This window comes from Paramisgurnus dabryanus, chromosome 1 (genome assembly GCF_030506205.2).
Source record: "Paramisgurnus dabryanus chromosome 1, PD_genome_1.1, whole genome shotgun sequence".
In the NCBI taxonomy this organism is placed as follows: Eukaryota; Metazoa; Chordata; class Actinopteri; order Cypriniformes; family Cobitidae; genus Paramisgurnus; species Paramisgurnus dabryanus.
Window position 1 is genome coordinate 58,003,534 of NC_133337.1, and position 18,149 is coordinate 58,021,682.

The 18,149-nt window shown below is 35.8% G+C and overlaps 1 protein-coding gene and 1 pseudogene across 1 annotated transcript; both read left to right on the plus strand.

The window, feature by feature from the left end:
- LOC135720455 (interferon-induced protein with tetratricopeptide repeats 5-like) lies at window positions 1-4,005 on the plus strand. Its single transcript, XM_065242585.2, has 2 exons — window positions 1-153; window positions 1,224-4,005. Exons 1-2 carry the CDS (start codon window positions 131-133, stop codon window positions 2,590-2,592), a joined length of 1,392 nt encoding a protein of 463 aa, XP_065098657.1. The 5' UTR covers window positions 1-130; the 3' UTR covers window positions 2,593-4,005.
- Window positions 4,006-5,282: 1,277 nt separating this feature from the next.
- LOC135720456 (interferon-induced protein with tetratricopeptide repeats 5-like) lies at window positions 5,283-13,746 on the plus strand (annotated as a pseudogene).
- The last annotated feature ends 4,403 nt before the right edge of the window (window positions 13,747-18,149 follow it).

Consider the following 18,149-nt stretch of genomic DNA (forward strand, 5'->3'; position numbering starts at 1 on the left):
GCCACAACCCATTGGATCCTCCTTCACCTGCAAATATAGCGAAGTAAGCTGCTACCTCGTTATCTTTTTGGTTTTGATTTAGCTTTGTAAGATAAACCGATGCTAGTTAAATTGCCTAAAAACCATTGGAATGTTTCGTCACGTAAAAACAAGGTAAGTTTCGTTTATTGTTGAACTTTTGTTTTGTTGAGACAGGCTGGACGGGAATCGAAACCGTGTATTAGACAAACCAAAAAATTAAATGTTATATAACATGGTTAATTTATAGTATTGTGGGGAAAACGGACATAGTAAGTTTCTCTCCATGTTCCTCTTGACTTTGTCACTTCTCATGTCAGTAGTTGCGTTTCCATTATCGTTAAAATTGCGCAAATTGACATTGCGAATTGAAAATATTGCCAATTCAGAAAACAGCAAAGGAAACCATTCATTGGCATTTTCAGGCAACTGATGCAGTCACATAGTAGTCATTATTTGAAGATGACGCGATGTACTAAAACCTCACAGAAACACCTCAATACGTGTCTGCTGCCAAGGCTTTCCTTTGCATTAATGTTTGGATAATACTCTTATGTCCTCTTTTGTTCAAAATAGCCTATAATGTCTAGTGAGGTGGATGTGATAGTAAACCTACCGACATCAGTCGACGTAATGTTTGGAATTTCTTATCGCGAGAGGAAAACTACATTTCAGTCACATATGGAAACACATGTTCCTTCATTTTTGGCAACATTTAAAAATAACGCTAAAGTTTTGCGCAAATCTATATTTTGTCATCAGAACCTATTTTATTTGTAAGATTTATCGATTAAATCTAAAAAAAAACATTAAAGTGATCATTAAGTACAGTCCATATTTCTTATCATAAACATTATTATTAAACGAACCTACATTTTCGTAATCTTCATAGACCTAAATAATATAATATAAAATGTTTACAGATGCATTTCTTTGATTGGAATTGTGCTCTTTACTTTCATTTATTTACCCATATTCTAGGGCAAGGTGGCACATTTTTATAATTTTCCAGATTTTGTCCTGCAACAACTACATTAGCAAATGGTTATTTTCATTATGCTTGACTAATAATTAATTATGATACAAGTAATCAGTAGCCTATGCATTGCCTTAATAAAAATATATTTAATATTCGCTTATTAACAGGGCATATTCCCCCTCTTTCCTTAAATGGAATAATACATATAGCTTCTCATTCTTTGCAGTTGTACAGAGGATAAGCTTTTGACTACAGAACTAACCAAACAGGAATGTCACTTCACATGGAATATGAATAAGAAAGACACAAACATCACTGATCATTTAATTAAACTAGAGGACAATCTTGACTTAGGTCTGGGTGATAAGGCAGGAACCGCACGCACACACAACTCTGTGGCATACGTTAAGTATTTGTTGGGTTCTTATAAAGAAGCTCTAACAAACTTGAAGAAATCTGTGGAGCTCACTAAAGATTTTTATGGGGACAACTGCGATGAGAAGCTCATTGTCACTTATGGAAATTTTGCCTGGTTACACTTTCACATGACACAGTATGCTGAATGCAAAAGTTACCTGGAAAAACTTAAGGATATCAAAGAAAAAAACTCAGCCGTCTCCCCTTCTGCTCTTCATACTCAAGTTCTTGGTGAGAAGGCCTGGGCCTTGTTTAAATTTTCACGCAAATACTACAGCAGAGCACGGGAGTGTTTTAAAAAGGCATTGGAGTTGGAGCCAGAAGATGGTGAGTGGAATGCTGGTTATGCCATTGTCCTATACAGGACAGAAACTAAATGTGCGAGTCTGGAGGATTCATCTGCCTTAAAACAACTTAGACGGGCGATGGAAACAAACCCTGATAATGATGAACTGAAGCTTCTTTTAGCTCTGAAACTCGCTGAATTTAAGCTGTTTCATGAGGCTGAGGATCTGGTGGAAAGGGCTCTTGAGATGTCTCCAGATAGTCCACGTGTGATTCGATATGTGGGGAAATACCTTAGAAACTATGGGTCTGTAGACCGGTCTATTAGCCTTTTAAAAAGAGCATTGGATGTTTCTCCAAATTCAGCATTCATACACCATCAGTTGGCTCTTTGCTATAAACAGAAAAAAGAAAAATTCAGGAAGCAGCCTGAGAGTCAGACATTTTGTCATTTAAGCATCTCACATTTTGAAAAGGCAATCACTCTAAAGAGTGGGTTTATCATTGCAATGACACAACTCGCAATTCTCTACGGTGAGGACGGACAAATCGATCAGGCTGATGAAGTTTTTCAAACAGCCTTGTTCACAGCTAAGGAGAAAATGGAGGGAGTTCAAGCACTTAACTTGTATTATGGGGAGTTCCTGCAGTACAGAAAAAGAGATAAACATCAGGCCATCAAATACTATAAAGATTGCTTGAAAATGAATCCAGGTACTCTAGATGGGAAGAAAAGTGCTAAGAATCTGAGGAAGATTGCTAACAAGCGTTTATCTTATAACATAAATGACACAATGGCTTTCGAGATACTTGAATTTATCAAGCAGGTAACAGGTAAGAAACAATTCACTGCAGATGGCTGTGAGCATCTTCTGGAATCTACAAGCAGTTAAACATACCTGTAGTACAAAAACAGATTTAAAAGGTTTAAGATGTGTATTATTGGACACATACTGTAGGGGCCTATATATGAGCTGCTATGGGCTTGTTTAGTCTGACGTCATGCACCGCTTCTGGGTACAACTGATCTCAAATGCCATAGGGAAATTACAAAAAATCACGCTAATATTCACTTGTATCATAATGCAAAACTACCAAAAGCACACAATCCTTTTTATATTTCCAAAACAAAATCCAAGATAACCAGACATAGTGATTCCGTGAGGTTATAGACTATTGTGTACACTGCGAGTTTATAAAAGTTCAGCTTAAATGTGTGATATGAATAAATAGTGCTCATTAATTGCTGTTAAAATAAGGCTTGGAGCCAGAAACAGTATTTCCTACAGGATGACCAAACAAGCCCATTGTATTTGAGTTTCCAAGTGCAGTTGTAGACTGAAGACAAGTGAAGCTCATACTGTATATAATCATATATAACATAATCACATGTCAGCTTTCTCTCTAAATCACCTACTAAAACAGCTTTACAGGAAACCATGCCTTAATGGAATATCTTGATTGCTTATAACATTTTATGACATGTCTTAACATCTTTACCTTCATCATAAACTATGAATTCAGATCTAGCTATTTTTTTTGTTTACTTTACTAAAATATCACAAGATGACAGAAAAACAACTGGCCAATTTCATGCAAATGTCATCATTATTATGAAAGATAAAGTCTTTACCCAACGTTTTTAACCACACTGATAATGTCAATATTTGATGGTTTAATGTATTTTGTTTTATTATTTTCCATAGTTAAGTAAGTGTACATTTCAGAATTTACACATCCATAACATTGTTTCTTCATCATAATTGCACATACAAACATTTAAATAAAAAGATTAAATATTCTTTGAAGAGCCTTCTCTTCTTCATTTGTTGGGTATTGTGGCACCTGGTTTGTGCCTTTAAAATCACATAATTCCTACAAAATATTTTGTCTCCCAAAAACGTGTCACTTGTTTGTCACATCAATGCATGCATGTTTCCCTCATCTTAAATAAACTCGTTTATAGACTGGTATTTTTCTCTTATTATCTAGGGGCAGCTTCTCGGACAGGGATTATCTTAAGACAGGACAAGGCCTTAGTTTAATTAACATAACTAGTTTTAAAAAACATGCTTTAATAAACTTAGTTGCATTTTGAGGCAAAACAAAGGGCTATGATGTATTTTAAGATATGTCAGTACAAGTTGTTTTCAGTTTGGACGGCTCTTACATTTAGTTTAGTCAAGGACTAGTCTAATCCCTGTCTGGGAAATTACTCCCTAGGGTTTAGGAAAATATAAACTGATACAAACCGTATTTAAAGACTGCAAATGTTACATCCATAACACTGGAATTGCTTAACTGAGCGTAGTATGGACTAGTGTACTGCTTTTAGCTGAAAACTAGTTGTTTAAAAATGTCTGGTTCAGGAGAATAAGACGGTCAGACAGAATTTCACATACAACAAAATCTTTCTAAAAAGAGTTAAAGTAAAGCAGAATACAGTACAGTTTATAAAGTTGTCAAGAAGAACCTGAATGTTTACAACCTGAATAAAATGAACAAGTGTTATTACATTGTATTTTTAACACGTCCTTTAACATTCAAATATAAGATTTACATCAACATCGATTTACAGCAACATAAATGTTTGATAAATATATTGTATATATTATAATCGGTTATATGCAGTATCACTCAAATATGCTGGGTTGTTTTTCATTGTTGGGTCAAACTTTTTATAGGTTAATCTACCCAACGGCTGGGTTTATCCCTTTTTGACATTATGTTGACTAATGAAAGTATAAAGTGCTAGAAATGTATTTTTGTTTATCAGGTGTTTAGTATTTGTTGTTTGCTGCAGCACATCAGGGCAACTAAAATATTACATTCAGAGTTATATCTGGATATCTGTAGCTACAAAAATGTGTGGAAAATAATGTTTTTTGAACCATAACCACGCAACACATGATATTATATATATTTTAGCAATGAAATAGATGCACTTAAAGCAGATAACAGGTGGGAAGCAAGCAGTCCACATCCAATAAGAAACAAAACAAAAATATAATGTTTGGAGATGTACTAAATGTGTAATTTTGGAGATGTATTGAGTTTGTTATCGCAAATGAAAGTCACTTAACTTTTTTCTATTATGTGCCAATTTAGATATTTTACTTTCAACACATTTCTATATCACACTGCCATCTGCTGGACAGAAAAATGACTTTAATGGAGACTTTATGCAGTATTTGTGAATATCCAGAAAGCTTCTAATGTATGCAACCACAAAGTCATATGCCTTATTATGATTATGTCCAGTGTTATTAACAAAACATATTGCTTCAGAGATATTATACAGAACATCACGTTAAACAAGCCTTTGGGTAACTACAGTACAATAAATCTATTACAAGAAAATAGAGTTTATATCAAAGCACATGTTTTGTAACTGTATAAAGAAACAATAATAATAGACTGAGCAGAGATAAACAGGCAGTGTTGGGCAAGCTACTTGGAAGGGTGAGGGTGGAGCTTGATGCTCGAGAATATCTTTTAAACCATAAATGTTTATGAAACTGTTTCTACAGTTACAAATTCTTAAAATTTGAATGTCTAAGGCAAAAAATTAAAACGTAAGAAAAGGTTGTATTTATAAGCTACTGCTGCTAGAGGAACAAGACAACCACCATGAGGACAGACAGACCAAAGATAAATACCAGTTTTATGTTTAAAATGAATATCAATGAAAGAATTTGCTGTTTGTGGGGGGCCAGCTCCCCTTCCCATCTGACCCTAGCAATGCTTCTGCATCTATCTATAAATGGATATCTATTCTCGTCTCGATTCTTCGTGTAAACATACAGGTATGTGAGAAATGAATGTCTTTGATGAATGTTAAATATGAAAAGCTTGAAAGGAATTTTATTATCTGACGTGTGTAAACTGAAGAGTTATTGAAAACACCTTTAGGTGTGTGTCTCTTACACATATCTCTCTCTAGTTTGTTTTAGTTTCCATTCTGAGTTTGACCCTCCTATCTCCAGGAGAGTATATAAAGCAATATCCGAACCATCTTCCTCAACATTTATGATACATGCATCCAAGATTAAGTAAGTATTTGGCAATAATCTATCATGTATATTTTTATGGTGTAATTTCAAAGCTGAACGTGTAAGATTTTAACTTCTTGCTATATATATACTTTTAAGGTCACCATTTTAAGGACAAACATATAATTGTAAAAGGGAGCAGACTATCATGAAAATGTTTTTGTTTCTGTGGGAGCTTATTTATATGATAGAGGGTTTTCGTGGGGTCTAAAAAAATCTTGCATTTCAAAATAAAAATGTAAGTCTTTAAAATTATATACGTCTTAAATATTTATTATTTTTTTATTAATTTTGCTACGTCCATGAATGCTAATTCTAATGCTGATTAAAATGCTCCAGCAGAGAGTTAAAATGTTTTTTTATATATAATTTATTTTGCTGGAACCGCAGTGATAGTTGAGATGTCATTCGCGTTACTATGGTTGGACTCAACACACACAAAGAGTTTATCTGTGATTGTAAACACAGACTGAGCACAACTGAAAAAACTAGGGATCGTCAGTCGTTATATGATTAATTACATTAATAATTTCTGCGAAAATCATTAAGTGTGTCCCCAGCTTATTTGATGACAAATATAAATTGTCCCTTCTCTCACGTTTCCCTAACGTGCAGACCCATCAAACACAAGTCTGCACATTAACTATGAATTTTTCATTTGCACAAAAGATAATAATTTGTTGATTAATAATAACAATTCTGAATTAAAACTTAGAATAAATAATTACATAATTAAATAATTTCGATTTTCCATAAAATATATCACTACCATTGTTTTGTCTTAAGATGCACCCCAGGGGGCGTATTAAAGAAAACGTTCTCTCTTAGATCTTAACTTCATATATGATATGTTAAATTCATATTACAGAAGCAAATCTTACGTCAATTTAGGATTCTTATCTCATCTCTAGTTAGAAAATCTTAAACTGCTTAATCATGTTTGGCTATCAACTTGGCGGTAACCAAGCAACCAACAATGCGTGAGCTGCTGCTAGGCCTACAGGCAACAAAATAAATGTTATTACATTCATTGTGTTTTTTATAATTATTGTTTAAGCATTAATATTAAACATTATGCAAATGTGACTTACAAAAATGGGAAAACTATCCTTCTTAAGTGCTAGGATACTACATTTTAATGTTTGATAAGAGACATGAGAAGAAACGAGTCGAGTGTGTACTGTATTCATTATGATACTATTCACCGATAAGATAACCAAACTGTTTTGTTTTTTAATATTGAGAGATGACAGAGTTTGAATGATCAAAACATTGAATGTTAATAATGGGAGTGATGTAGTGGCCATTTGTGGTTAAAAAAAAAATCACATTACAATTTTTTATAATGCACAGAATAAAAAAGCAGTGTCATTCTAAATAGCGTTTGTTTTAAATGAGGTCCTAACAGAAATTACCATGTCAACCACGCAGAAAAGAAAGATTTTAAAGATACAATATTTCTGTAATATGCCCCAAGAAATGTATCTTGTAAGGTATGTTTCTAAGAAACTCCTTAATTAAATAATGTAAATAAGAACTAGTCCTAAAATAATCTAAACCTTGTCTGGGAAACACCACTATACATTTTAATATTTTGTTGTTAAATAGTCCTGACTTGAACATGTCAATAGTCACTTATGGTCATAGCGCCACCAGCCGGTAACAGGAAGTGACATGTTTTACACTGATTATGCAATGTCCAATCTGCCCCACACTTTACATGATTGATAGGAGTCCTGACCATAACACATCTACATGCCAATATTCACTTAGTCATAGCGCCAACAGCTGCAAACAGGAGGTGACATGATTTACACTGATTATGCAATGTCTGATGTGTCCCAAACATCACGTGATTGATAACATTCAGGACCTGAACACAACTACAATATTGTCAATAACAATTTCGATATTCAGTTACAGTCATAGCACCAACTGCTGGCATCATGAACAGGCATGTTTTACATTACCTTAAACATACGGGGTGGTTTCCAGACAGGGTTTAGATTAATCCAGGACTAGGCCTAAATTAAGGTTACCATTTCAAGGACAAACATAAAATTGTAAAAGGGAGCAGCAGGCTATCGTGAAAATGTTTTTGTTTCTGTGGGAGCTTATTAATACAAGGTTTCCGTGGGGTCTTAAAAAGTCTTGCCTTTTAAAATCAAAATTGAAGTCTTAAATTAGCTGTTCCAGGTCTTAAATAATTTTAAACACGATTACATTTTCCTACGTCCATGTAAGGCTAACCCCGCTGATTAAAATGCTCCAGCAAAGCGTTAAAATGTTTTTTATTTTGCTCGGACCACAGTGATAGTTGAGATGCCATTCGCATTACTAAACTTACTGCCGCCAGCTAATGCTATAGGGACACCTAACACACCTACTGTAACAACTTGCTGAAACATTCCAAGACTGGACTCAACACACATAAAGAGTGTTTCTTGCACAAATGATTTTTATATGATTAAATTACATTAATAATTTCTGCGAAAATCATTAAGTGTGTCCCCAGCTTAATAGGTGACAAATAAAAATTGTCCCTCCTCTCACGTTTGCCAGTGCGCTCTTTCTCAAGATGCGTGCGTCACGTGCAGACCTTATCAAACACAAATCTGCACATTAAGTTAACTAAATTAATTTCCCATTTGCAAAAAAAGATAATAATTTGCTGATTAATTATAACAGATCTGAATTAAAACTTATAATTAATAATTATATAGGTGTAGACCCTTTTACAGCTCACATGATCAAATAGCCTGCGCTCGCATTTTGGCATCAGAACCCGGAAAGTTTATTAAAATGGTTTCCCAGCATCAAAATGTCTGGTTGATGCATTTGGTTGCACTAATATAATATACTAATATACGTATATATGTATCTGGCAACTTTATTTTTGGTCATCTGCTAACGTCTTCTATCGACTCCACTATAGTACACAGATCTGGTAGCTGTGTTGAAAAAGTTGATAAAATCAACTTTTTAAAATAACTTACTCTGTGTTGCTTCACTGCTGATTTTTGCCGTACTTCCGTTGCCTAAATGCGCGCGCATACGCTGCCACGTCATCATTGTGTACAAACAGTAAAAGGGCCTATAATAACTATTATATAATAACAATATAATTAAATTATTTCGATTTTTCCATAAAATTGTTTTTTCTAAAGACGCACGCCAGGGGGCGGATTACAGAAACTTTCTCTCTTAGGTCTTAACTTCAGATAGGATATGTTAAATTATCTTATCGTTAGTTAGGAAATCAAAAACCCGATTTCTGATTTCTTAAATCTTAAAAGTTTTCTCACTGGTGAATGAGACATGAGATGTGACAGTCTGATCTGTGCGTGTTCATGTGTTTTGAAAGAGGCGTGACTTTGGATGGCGATTTGACTGGGGGGTGGGATCATGATTTCATTGCTAGACAGCTACCATGTGATACCCTACCTTTAATCATGTTTGGATATTAACTTGTCTGTTACCAAGCAACCAACAATGTGTGAGCTGCTGCCGTATAGGCAACAAAATAATTGTCCTTTTCATTTCAATGTGGCAAAAAAGTTATTACATTCATTGTATTCATAGTCTGTGTATTTTATTATTATTATTGTTTTAGTGTTACTGTTAATTTTAATCATTTACCAATTGTGACTTACAAAAATTAGAAAACTATCCTTCTTCAGTGCTAGGAGACATGAGAAAAATAGAAGTGAGTGTGTACTTTATGATCACCGATAAGATAACCAAACTGTTTTTTAATAATGAGGGATGACAAAGATTGGATGATCACTCGGGTGCGAGGGGCCTTGTATGCAGCTTTAATTTGGTTTTAATACTTATTTGAATCAATTATTTTTCTCTCATAAATAAATCCCATTTCTTTACCTGATATTTTTTACCAGTATGGATCGTGACAGAATTTTAAAACCAAAACTTCACCAGCTGGAATGCCACTTTACCTGGGCTCTGATAAAAGAAGACATAGATCTACTTGATCTTCTCATCAGGCTGGAAGAACAGCTCAAGTTAGATTTTGGAAAAAAAGAAGCACTTGCACGTGTTTACTGTGCTATAGCATATGTTAAATTTCTTCAGGGGTTTCAGGAAGAAGCACTTAACAATTTGATGACATCTGTGAAGCTCTACATGGAGTGCCATGAGGAGGAATTCCACAAAACTCTCATTGTCACCTATGGGAATCTTGCCTGGTTAAACTACCACATGAAGAACTATACAGAGTGTGAAAGTTACCTGCAGAAACTACAGACGATAAATGAAAAACATTCAACTGAGGCTTCATCTGTTCCAGAGGTGCTTGGTGAGAAGGGTTGGACCTTTCTTAAATTTGCTCGCAAATATTATGGGCGAGCCAAAGAATGTTTCAAGAAGGGTTTGGAGCTGGAACCAGAAGATAATGAGTGCAACGTTGGCTATGCCATTGCTCTGTTTCGGACAGAATACAAGTATTTCAGTTACACAGATTCACCCACAATCAAGCAACTTAGACAGGCCATCGAAACAAATCCTGATGATGATGTTCTTAAAGTCTTTTTAGCAATGCGACTGATTAGATACAAGAGATATGATGAAGCTGAAATCTTAGTAGAGAAAGCTTTTGAAAGATCTCCAGATCACCCACACGTCATGCGATATGCTGGAAAATTCTTCAGGATAAAAGGATGTCTACAGGATGTGGACAGGTCTATTTTTCTGTTGAGAAAAGCCCTTGAGCAGTCACCCAAATTAAGTTGCATACATTATCAGTTAGCGCTCTGCTATAAGATAAAGAAAATACAACTGCTGCAAGAAGGAAATCATCATTCTGAAACATTACAGGTTCAACAGATTTGTGATCAGATCCTCTATCATTTAAAAATGGCTACCACCCATGCACCCTGCTTCATTCCTGCAATGAGAGATCTTGCACTACATTATGGTGAACGGCGTGAAATTTCACGTGCTAAAAGAGTTGTTTCAGAAGACGTTTCGAACAGCCAAAAATGATAATCTATACCTGGTCAGTTTTTACTGCGCTGAATTCCAGTTGCACTGCAAAAGATGTGAAGCTTTATCTATCGAGCACTACATGCAATGCCTGAAGTTGTGCCCAGGTTCACCTGAAGGGGAAAAAAGTTATTACAGATTGAAAAAGATTGCAGAGAAACGTATTCGTGAAATCACCCAGGATGGTGAAGCTTATGCTATACTAGGATTCCTTCACAAAGAGAAAGGATAAAAGCATGAAGCCATTGTGTGCTATGAGAAAGCTCTGAGTTATGTAGATAATGATGAGTACCTCAGGAAGCTTTGTGATCTCAGGATGTCCATACACTAAAGTTACATTCAGTACAATCATACAGTGAAGACATATGTTTATGTCATCATTGCCTTTTATTATACGTTTCATAACATTGCACTTTAATTACTTGCACCATTTTTGATTCTTTATTCATTAAGAAGGTATTAATTTAAGACCATTTTTATTGTTAGTCTTCTGTCTGTTTTTTAACTATGTGTAAGAAAATAGCATACCTGTTGCACAATATTAACCTGAATAGTTAAATAGTTACACAAGTTTTCTATAGCCTATTAAGCACTCTATATTTGTAAAAAAAAATGGAATTCTGTGAATTAATAAATTGTTGTAAATTATTTTTAATGCCTTTCCCAATAACATAATTTTTTTCTTGTGAAAAAAAGCTTTGGTATTATAAAAAATGGATATTATTTTTTTTTTTTTACAATAGATTAGACCAGGGGACCTGCTGATATAAATAAACCAGCCATGTTATTTACTTTTACATAATTGCATATACAATTATAAGAGATTACATTGGTGAAACTTCTGTTTATAAAATATATAACAATAATTTTAATATAATTTTACAATAGTTCTGAAAACATTGCAGTAGAGATTTTAAAAACTGTTATATTATGTTAATATAAATTATGTAAATTTATACAACTGCATGCAATATTGTACTGATAACATAACAGTAGCCATGTTTCCATCACCATGATTTTATACGGATTTTGAAGTATCGCATCAAAAACAAGTGATGGAAAAATCACTTAATGGAAAATCAATAATATATAAATATGGTTTTATTAACTTTTACCTCACGCCAACACAATAACAAAGACAAAATATGAATAAAAGTGACAAGTAATAGATTCATGAGACCAAATACTGATAGTTTGATCAACCCAAAACAAATAAAATTTCATTTTTGACCATCAAACACAGCTACATCAGAGCTAGGGATGTAGCCCAGATCAGGCAATGGTCAGCGCGGAAGGCGAACTGACTGTCTCTGGTTTTCACGTCCGAAACTTTCTAAGCAAATGTTCAATTAGGCGTTGTCTTTACTAATCGACCGCAGATTTGAATATTATACATACATATTCTTGCCTGAACTAATCTTAAAACTACACTTTGTGACCAAGAAACAAACAACCGAAAGGGTCATTCTGTGCCTAGTTTCATGAAAGTTCTTAACCTCCTTAGACATGTTGTGTCCACATACGTGGACATCAAATTTTTAGTTGTTTGCACCATAATACTTATAATACACAAACATGGACAATAACACTGCTTCAAGTTCAAAGGAAAATATTTGGTTATTATATTTATTGGTTCTTCCTAACCCCAAATAGCTGGAAGGAAGTTTTAAATGCTAGCAAAACCAAAGCTCGGATCTTAGGAGGTTAATCCAAGAAATCCCATAGATATAAGGTTAAGGCTACCCTTAATGGAAAACCACCACCGTTTTTCAATATTTTACTATATTTTTACCTCAGCTTAGACGAATTAACATACCTATCTTTCTATCTCCATGACTTAATCTTTGTACAGCGCGTTGTGAATGTAAGCATTTATCTTAGCCCCATTCATTCCATAGGATCCAAACAGGGATAAATTTAGAAGCCACCAAACACCAGGTTTTCCCTATTTAAAGTTATATACACTCATCTAAAGGATTATTAGGAACACTATACTAATACTGTGTTTGACCCCCTTTCACCTTCATAACTGCCTTAATTCTATGTGGCATTGATTCAACAAGGTGCTGAAAGCATTCTTTAGAAATGTTGGCCCATATTGATAGGATAGCATCTTGCAGTTGATGGAGATTTGTGGGATGCACATCCAATGTACGAAAGCTCCCGTTCCACTACATCCCAAAGAAGCTCTTGGGTTGAGATCTGGTGACTGTGGGGGGCATTTTAGCAGAGTGAACTCATTGTCATGTTCAAGAAACCAATTTGAAATGATTCGAGCTTTGTGACATGGTGCATTATCCTGATGGAAGTAGCCATCAGAGGATGGGTACATGGTGGTCATAAAGGGATGGACATGGTCAGAAACAATGCTCAGGTAGGCCGTGGCATTTAAACGATGCCCAACTGGCACTAAGGGCCCTAAGTGTGCCAAGAAAACATCCCCCACACCATTACACCACCACCGCCAGCCTGCACAGTGGTAACAAGGCATGATGGATACATGTTCTCATTCTGTGTACGCCAAATTCTGACTTTACCATCTGGATTACATTTATCTTTTTTATTTCAATTGTTACATTACCTCCATTGTTTCCCTAGACATATAGAGTGGTATTTAACATTAACCGATTAACATTGTGTGTAAGTCAGTGGCGGCTGGTAACTGCTCTTCCGAGGGGCGTAAATTCCAATGATGTGTTCGAAATGTGTCACACAAAATATGTCTTTGTTGCGTCATGTAAACCATGTGCATCACGTGTTTTGTCAAAATAAGTGCCAGCTGCAGACGCGTCAAAACCGCTTATGATAAAAAACACGTTTTGAATGACAAACCACACACATGGTGGACTACACAGATGTTGTGACGAACTTCGCATTGTGCACCCTTGAAAAAAGAAGTCACCGGCCGCCACTGGTGTAAGTTGTAAAAAGTTAAAGTTTACATTTTAAGACCCCCCCAGAGCCGGCGCCAGACCATAACTAACAGGGGGGCATTTGGCTTCCAACGGGGGGGGGGGCACGCAATAGCAACAATAACTTGCAAAAACAAGACATTAAACAACAAATACAGTGCAAGCACACACTCATACAACTGGTACAGACTGTCAGCTCATTTCCTGTATAAAGTGCAAAGACCACAAACTATGCACAAAACTATTGAACTTCGACCGCGGCGTGAGCGCAAGCTGAGCTATACTGCGCTCGCGCTTTGCTCTACGCAACAAAAAACCGCCCTCGCGCGGCGCAAGCCATTGAAATGAATGGGTTTCATAGCGCAGCGCACACCGCGTCCTGGCTTGAAAAAAAACGCTTTACCATAATCACGTCGTAATGCTGTTAACGGTCTATAGCCACACTTCACATTTAAGCTTACGTAATTTAAAACAACGCTAACTTACCTTTAAAATAGCTGAAGACGGCGTGTACGAACAGAAACTTCCTTAAAACAGTGTCCTGTAGATTTGTAAATTCCACCTCGACCTCTAATCTCTGAGTTTGAGCCAGTCTGTGTTTGCATGAAGTCAGATGAAGCAGGGCAGGCGGTGCTGATTCGTTCTAAATGTTCTAATATCCATATTTTACACGATCCATAAAATGCCACGAAAAAACACGTTGCTAGTATCAAGTCACAAAAGACGTAAGACGGGTGAGACGCGGCAATACATCCAATCAGAGAAACTGGTCTATTTTAATTATAGAAAACATATATCAACTATATTTTCCTCATTTGATTACATTACAAGTCACGAAACATTCAATGTTTAATTTAATTGAATTATTCTTGATATATATTAAAGTAATAAAAAACTTTTTAGGGGGGCACAACAACCTGTTTAGGGGGGCACTGCCCGCGAATGCCCCCCTTGACGCCGGCCCTGCCCCCCCCTAACAATTAAGTGTAAATACATGTGCACTTGTTTTTGTCAAATAAAAAATTCATTAAACGTGTGTGTGTGTGTGTGTGTGTGTGTGTGTGTGTGTGTGTGTGTGTGTTATTTTAAAAAACATTTTAAAACTGCAAATAATTGTTACTAGTTAAAATGTTAATTCTTGATATCAATAATTTGATTGTCACTAGTGACAATGTTAATTTCTGTTATCTGAATAATTTACAGGGAACTGCTACAGAGCACTTGATCAGGTAAGTTCATATTAAAACATGTATCTTGAGTATAGAGTTTCATGTTTGTGTGTAAAATAGTAATTGGGTGATGAGGTTGTATAGTACAGATTCTTTGTCCACTGTGATGTTTTTTTGGCATGACATTTATTATCCACAGTAGCCTGACAAGCCAGACCTACATTAAAATGTAGGGTCAGGAAACTCTCCATAGGCAGGGCTCAATCGAAGGGGAGCCAGACCTACATTAAAACTGTAATGTTGTACACACTAACTAATGTAACATCAGCCCCTATAAAACTATGTATAAAACATCAGAGCATTTTGATGATGAAAGAAAGGGTTTTGTACGGATTATCCCAAGCACAGACAAAGATGGATAAACACTTTATTAACAAAAACAGGAAAATAAAACCCACGAGGGGACAAACAACTATAACAAGATAAATAAAAAACTAACAGGACTTGACTAGGAATTGGACTTGACCTACACATTAAACATACAATAAAATTGACTTGACTAGACTATAACTCGACTTGACTTGACTAAAACTCGACTTGACCTGACTATAGCTCAACTGAATACTCGAGACAATACAAAACAAACCTGTACTTAACAGCAAACAAACAGACTTTAAATCAGGACAAAATAATGAGGGCAACAGGTGAAAACAATAAAGACAAACGAGGATCACAAGGGAGTGGTGTAAAAGAGACGAGACAAGGAAAACACATGGGCTGCGTCCGAAACCGCATACTGTATAGTAGGTACTGAATTAGATGAAGTGCCTACTTACTTGGCGTTAAAACAGTAGGTACTGTATAGTATGAATCCGGGTAGTATGAATGAGATTCGGACGTACTACATCCGCCATGTTGCTACATCACGTGACATACGTCATCATCACGTCATGTCATTTCAGCGCGAAAACAGCCGCGTGCCTCTTCTTCTTCGTTGGATAACTCCTCGTCCGGGGCATCATGGGATAGTGAAGCGTCCATCGTATGCACACTGCAAAATCTAACCGGAAGTAGTAGGTCATCCGGGTACTTTTCGCATACTGTTTTTCGAATACTATGTATTCGGACATACTACTCGCCTCGCCTACTGCTTTTCGCGTACTATATAGTATGTAGTAGGCGGTTTCGGACGCAGCAATGGCCTGATACAAACAATGGCCAAGTGTTCCCACACAAAACATGGTACCATCAGACCCCTGCCACAATTAACTAGAGCCGTTTCTCAATATGCGTTCTTGTCTGTACTTGTAAAACGTCATCAGTCGCGGCCCAAGTACTGTTCCAAATCAAAGTTCGCATCAAACCAAGTTCACATAACATCCCCGGATGTGTTCTTGATCCGCCCATTTTATCGAGGATGCATCAGGAGGTGACTTGTGGGGACTTCTGACAGCCAAGTTTCCCAGAATGCATTTCGCGTCAACTGCAATGAATTCAAAATATTTTAAATATAACTTTTTCTGTGTCATAAAATTAAGTTTTAAGAGCTGTTTAGTCGAAAATATAGATGAATAAATGTCAAATATGTGGTCAGTTAGTAAAGATAGCGCCTATATTAAAATTTCCTTTTGGATATGTGAGTTCCGGTGACTCAGCGGGTGGCCAGCAGTGTATACACCGACGAGGGCAGCCTCATCTCGGCAAGTCCTTCTGAAATTTGTCGTGATCTCAGTGCAGCTGCTCTGCCCTCCGGTGTCTGTCAAACATAAAATATTCTCTTTGGATATATATTTCTCTTTATTATTCATATGAAGTGTTATTTGTTATCCTTTTAACTGATGGTAAAGTTTCATAACTTAAATCACATATATTTTTATATAATCTTAACACTGTATTAAATTACTGCGCTTTACTTTAACTGGGTGTTTTTCTTGTGTTTATTTCATGTTGTACAATCGTATATTATAGTTTAGTAGTACTTAAATAGATGGTTTTATAATAAAATAAATAAATAAATGTGTTTTATATCATATTTTATTTTGTAATAAATACATTAAGCTAATCAGCGTATTCACGTGTTGCAATAAGCACATATTAGGGTTTTTGCATTTCATATATTTTGTTAAAAATACATTAAAATAAGTAGGGATGGGCATGATTAATCGACGATCGATAATTGATCGTTAAGAATTTAGTCGATGACGTTGATTTGTTATTGATTAATCTAATACTTTTTTTTATCTAATGCAGGTTGCGTTGCCTAGCGTAGCGTGTGTCTTGAAGCAATTAAATAAATTTCACTGTGTGGCAGCAATTCAACATTTTACCACCAGGGTGCAATATTTGACACCATACTCCGTTATCTGTGACCTTCCGTTTTGATTTCAAAAAAATAATCATGAAGAGGTCATGATTTTTTGAACAAATGAGGTCTCTGTTTAAGAATGTGGCTCGCAGCTGCAGGTTCCGCTGCTTTAGAGCGCCGCATATTCAAGCGCATAATATGGTCCGTTTGTCTAACTAAATGTAGTTTAACTGTTTGCCACAAGTTGATCTTGTAATAAAGTTCTCATGGAGGAAAACAAGCTGTATTTTTGTATTCAACATTTTTGAATAATAAGTTAAATAATTGTTATTTATTATAAAAAATTAATGATTAATCGATAGTCGATCGTTAATTCTCCCGACAATCGACTAAAAAAATTTAATCGAATGCCCATCCCTAAAAATAAGAATTGCCAGGACTCCACGTATTGACGACCTCAAGTACTGTTCTGTTCCATTTGCAATATAACCGGACTCTCGTCCTCCCGTCCTCGGTTTCTATATTTAAAATACGAACGTCAAGTCAGAAACCAATGTGTGTGTGTGTGTCTGTGTGTGTGTGTCCGTGTGTGTGTGTGTGTGCGTGCGTGTGTGCGTGTGTGTGTGTGTGTGTGCGTGCGTGCGTGTGTGCGTGTGTGTGTGTGTGTGTGTGTGTGTGTGTGTGTGTGTGTGTGTGTGTGTGTGTGTGTGTGGGTGGGTTGAAGGATGACATCAGAAAAATGTGCAGTCTTTTCCAGAGCTGTATTTTTGCAAAGGTCATAAAATCCCGTATTTTACATACTGAATATAAGATATTACCATGTGGGAGGCAGTTTAGAGCAATTAGTCACAAGTAGCAAGTCATCCAACCTTTTAAGTTTTGGACATTTTTGACTTAAGTTAGGCAATCGATTGTTGTCAATGTCTTCTTGTGTCTGTGAATAGGGTTAAAATAGGAAAAACATAAAATTAAATAGCAGAATTTAAATAATTATTTGCATGCACAGAAGCA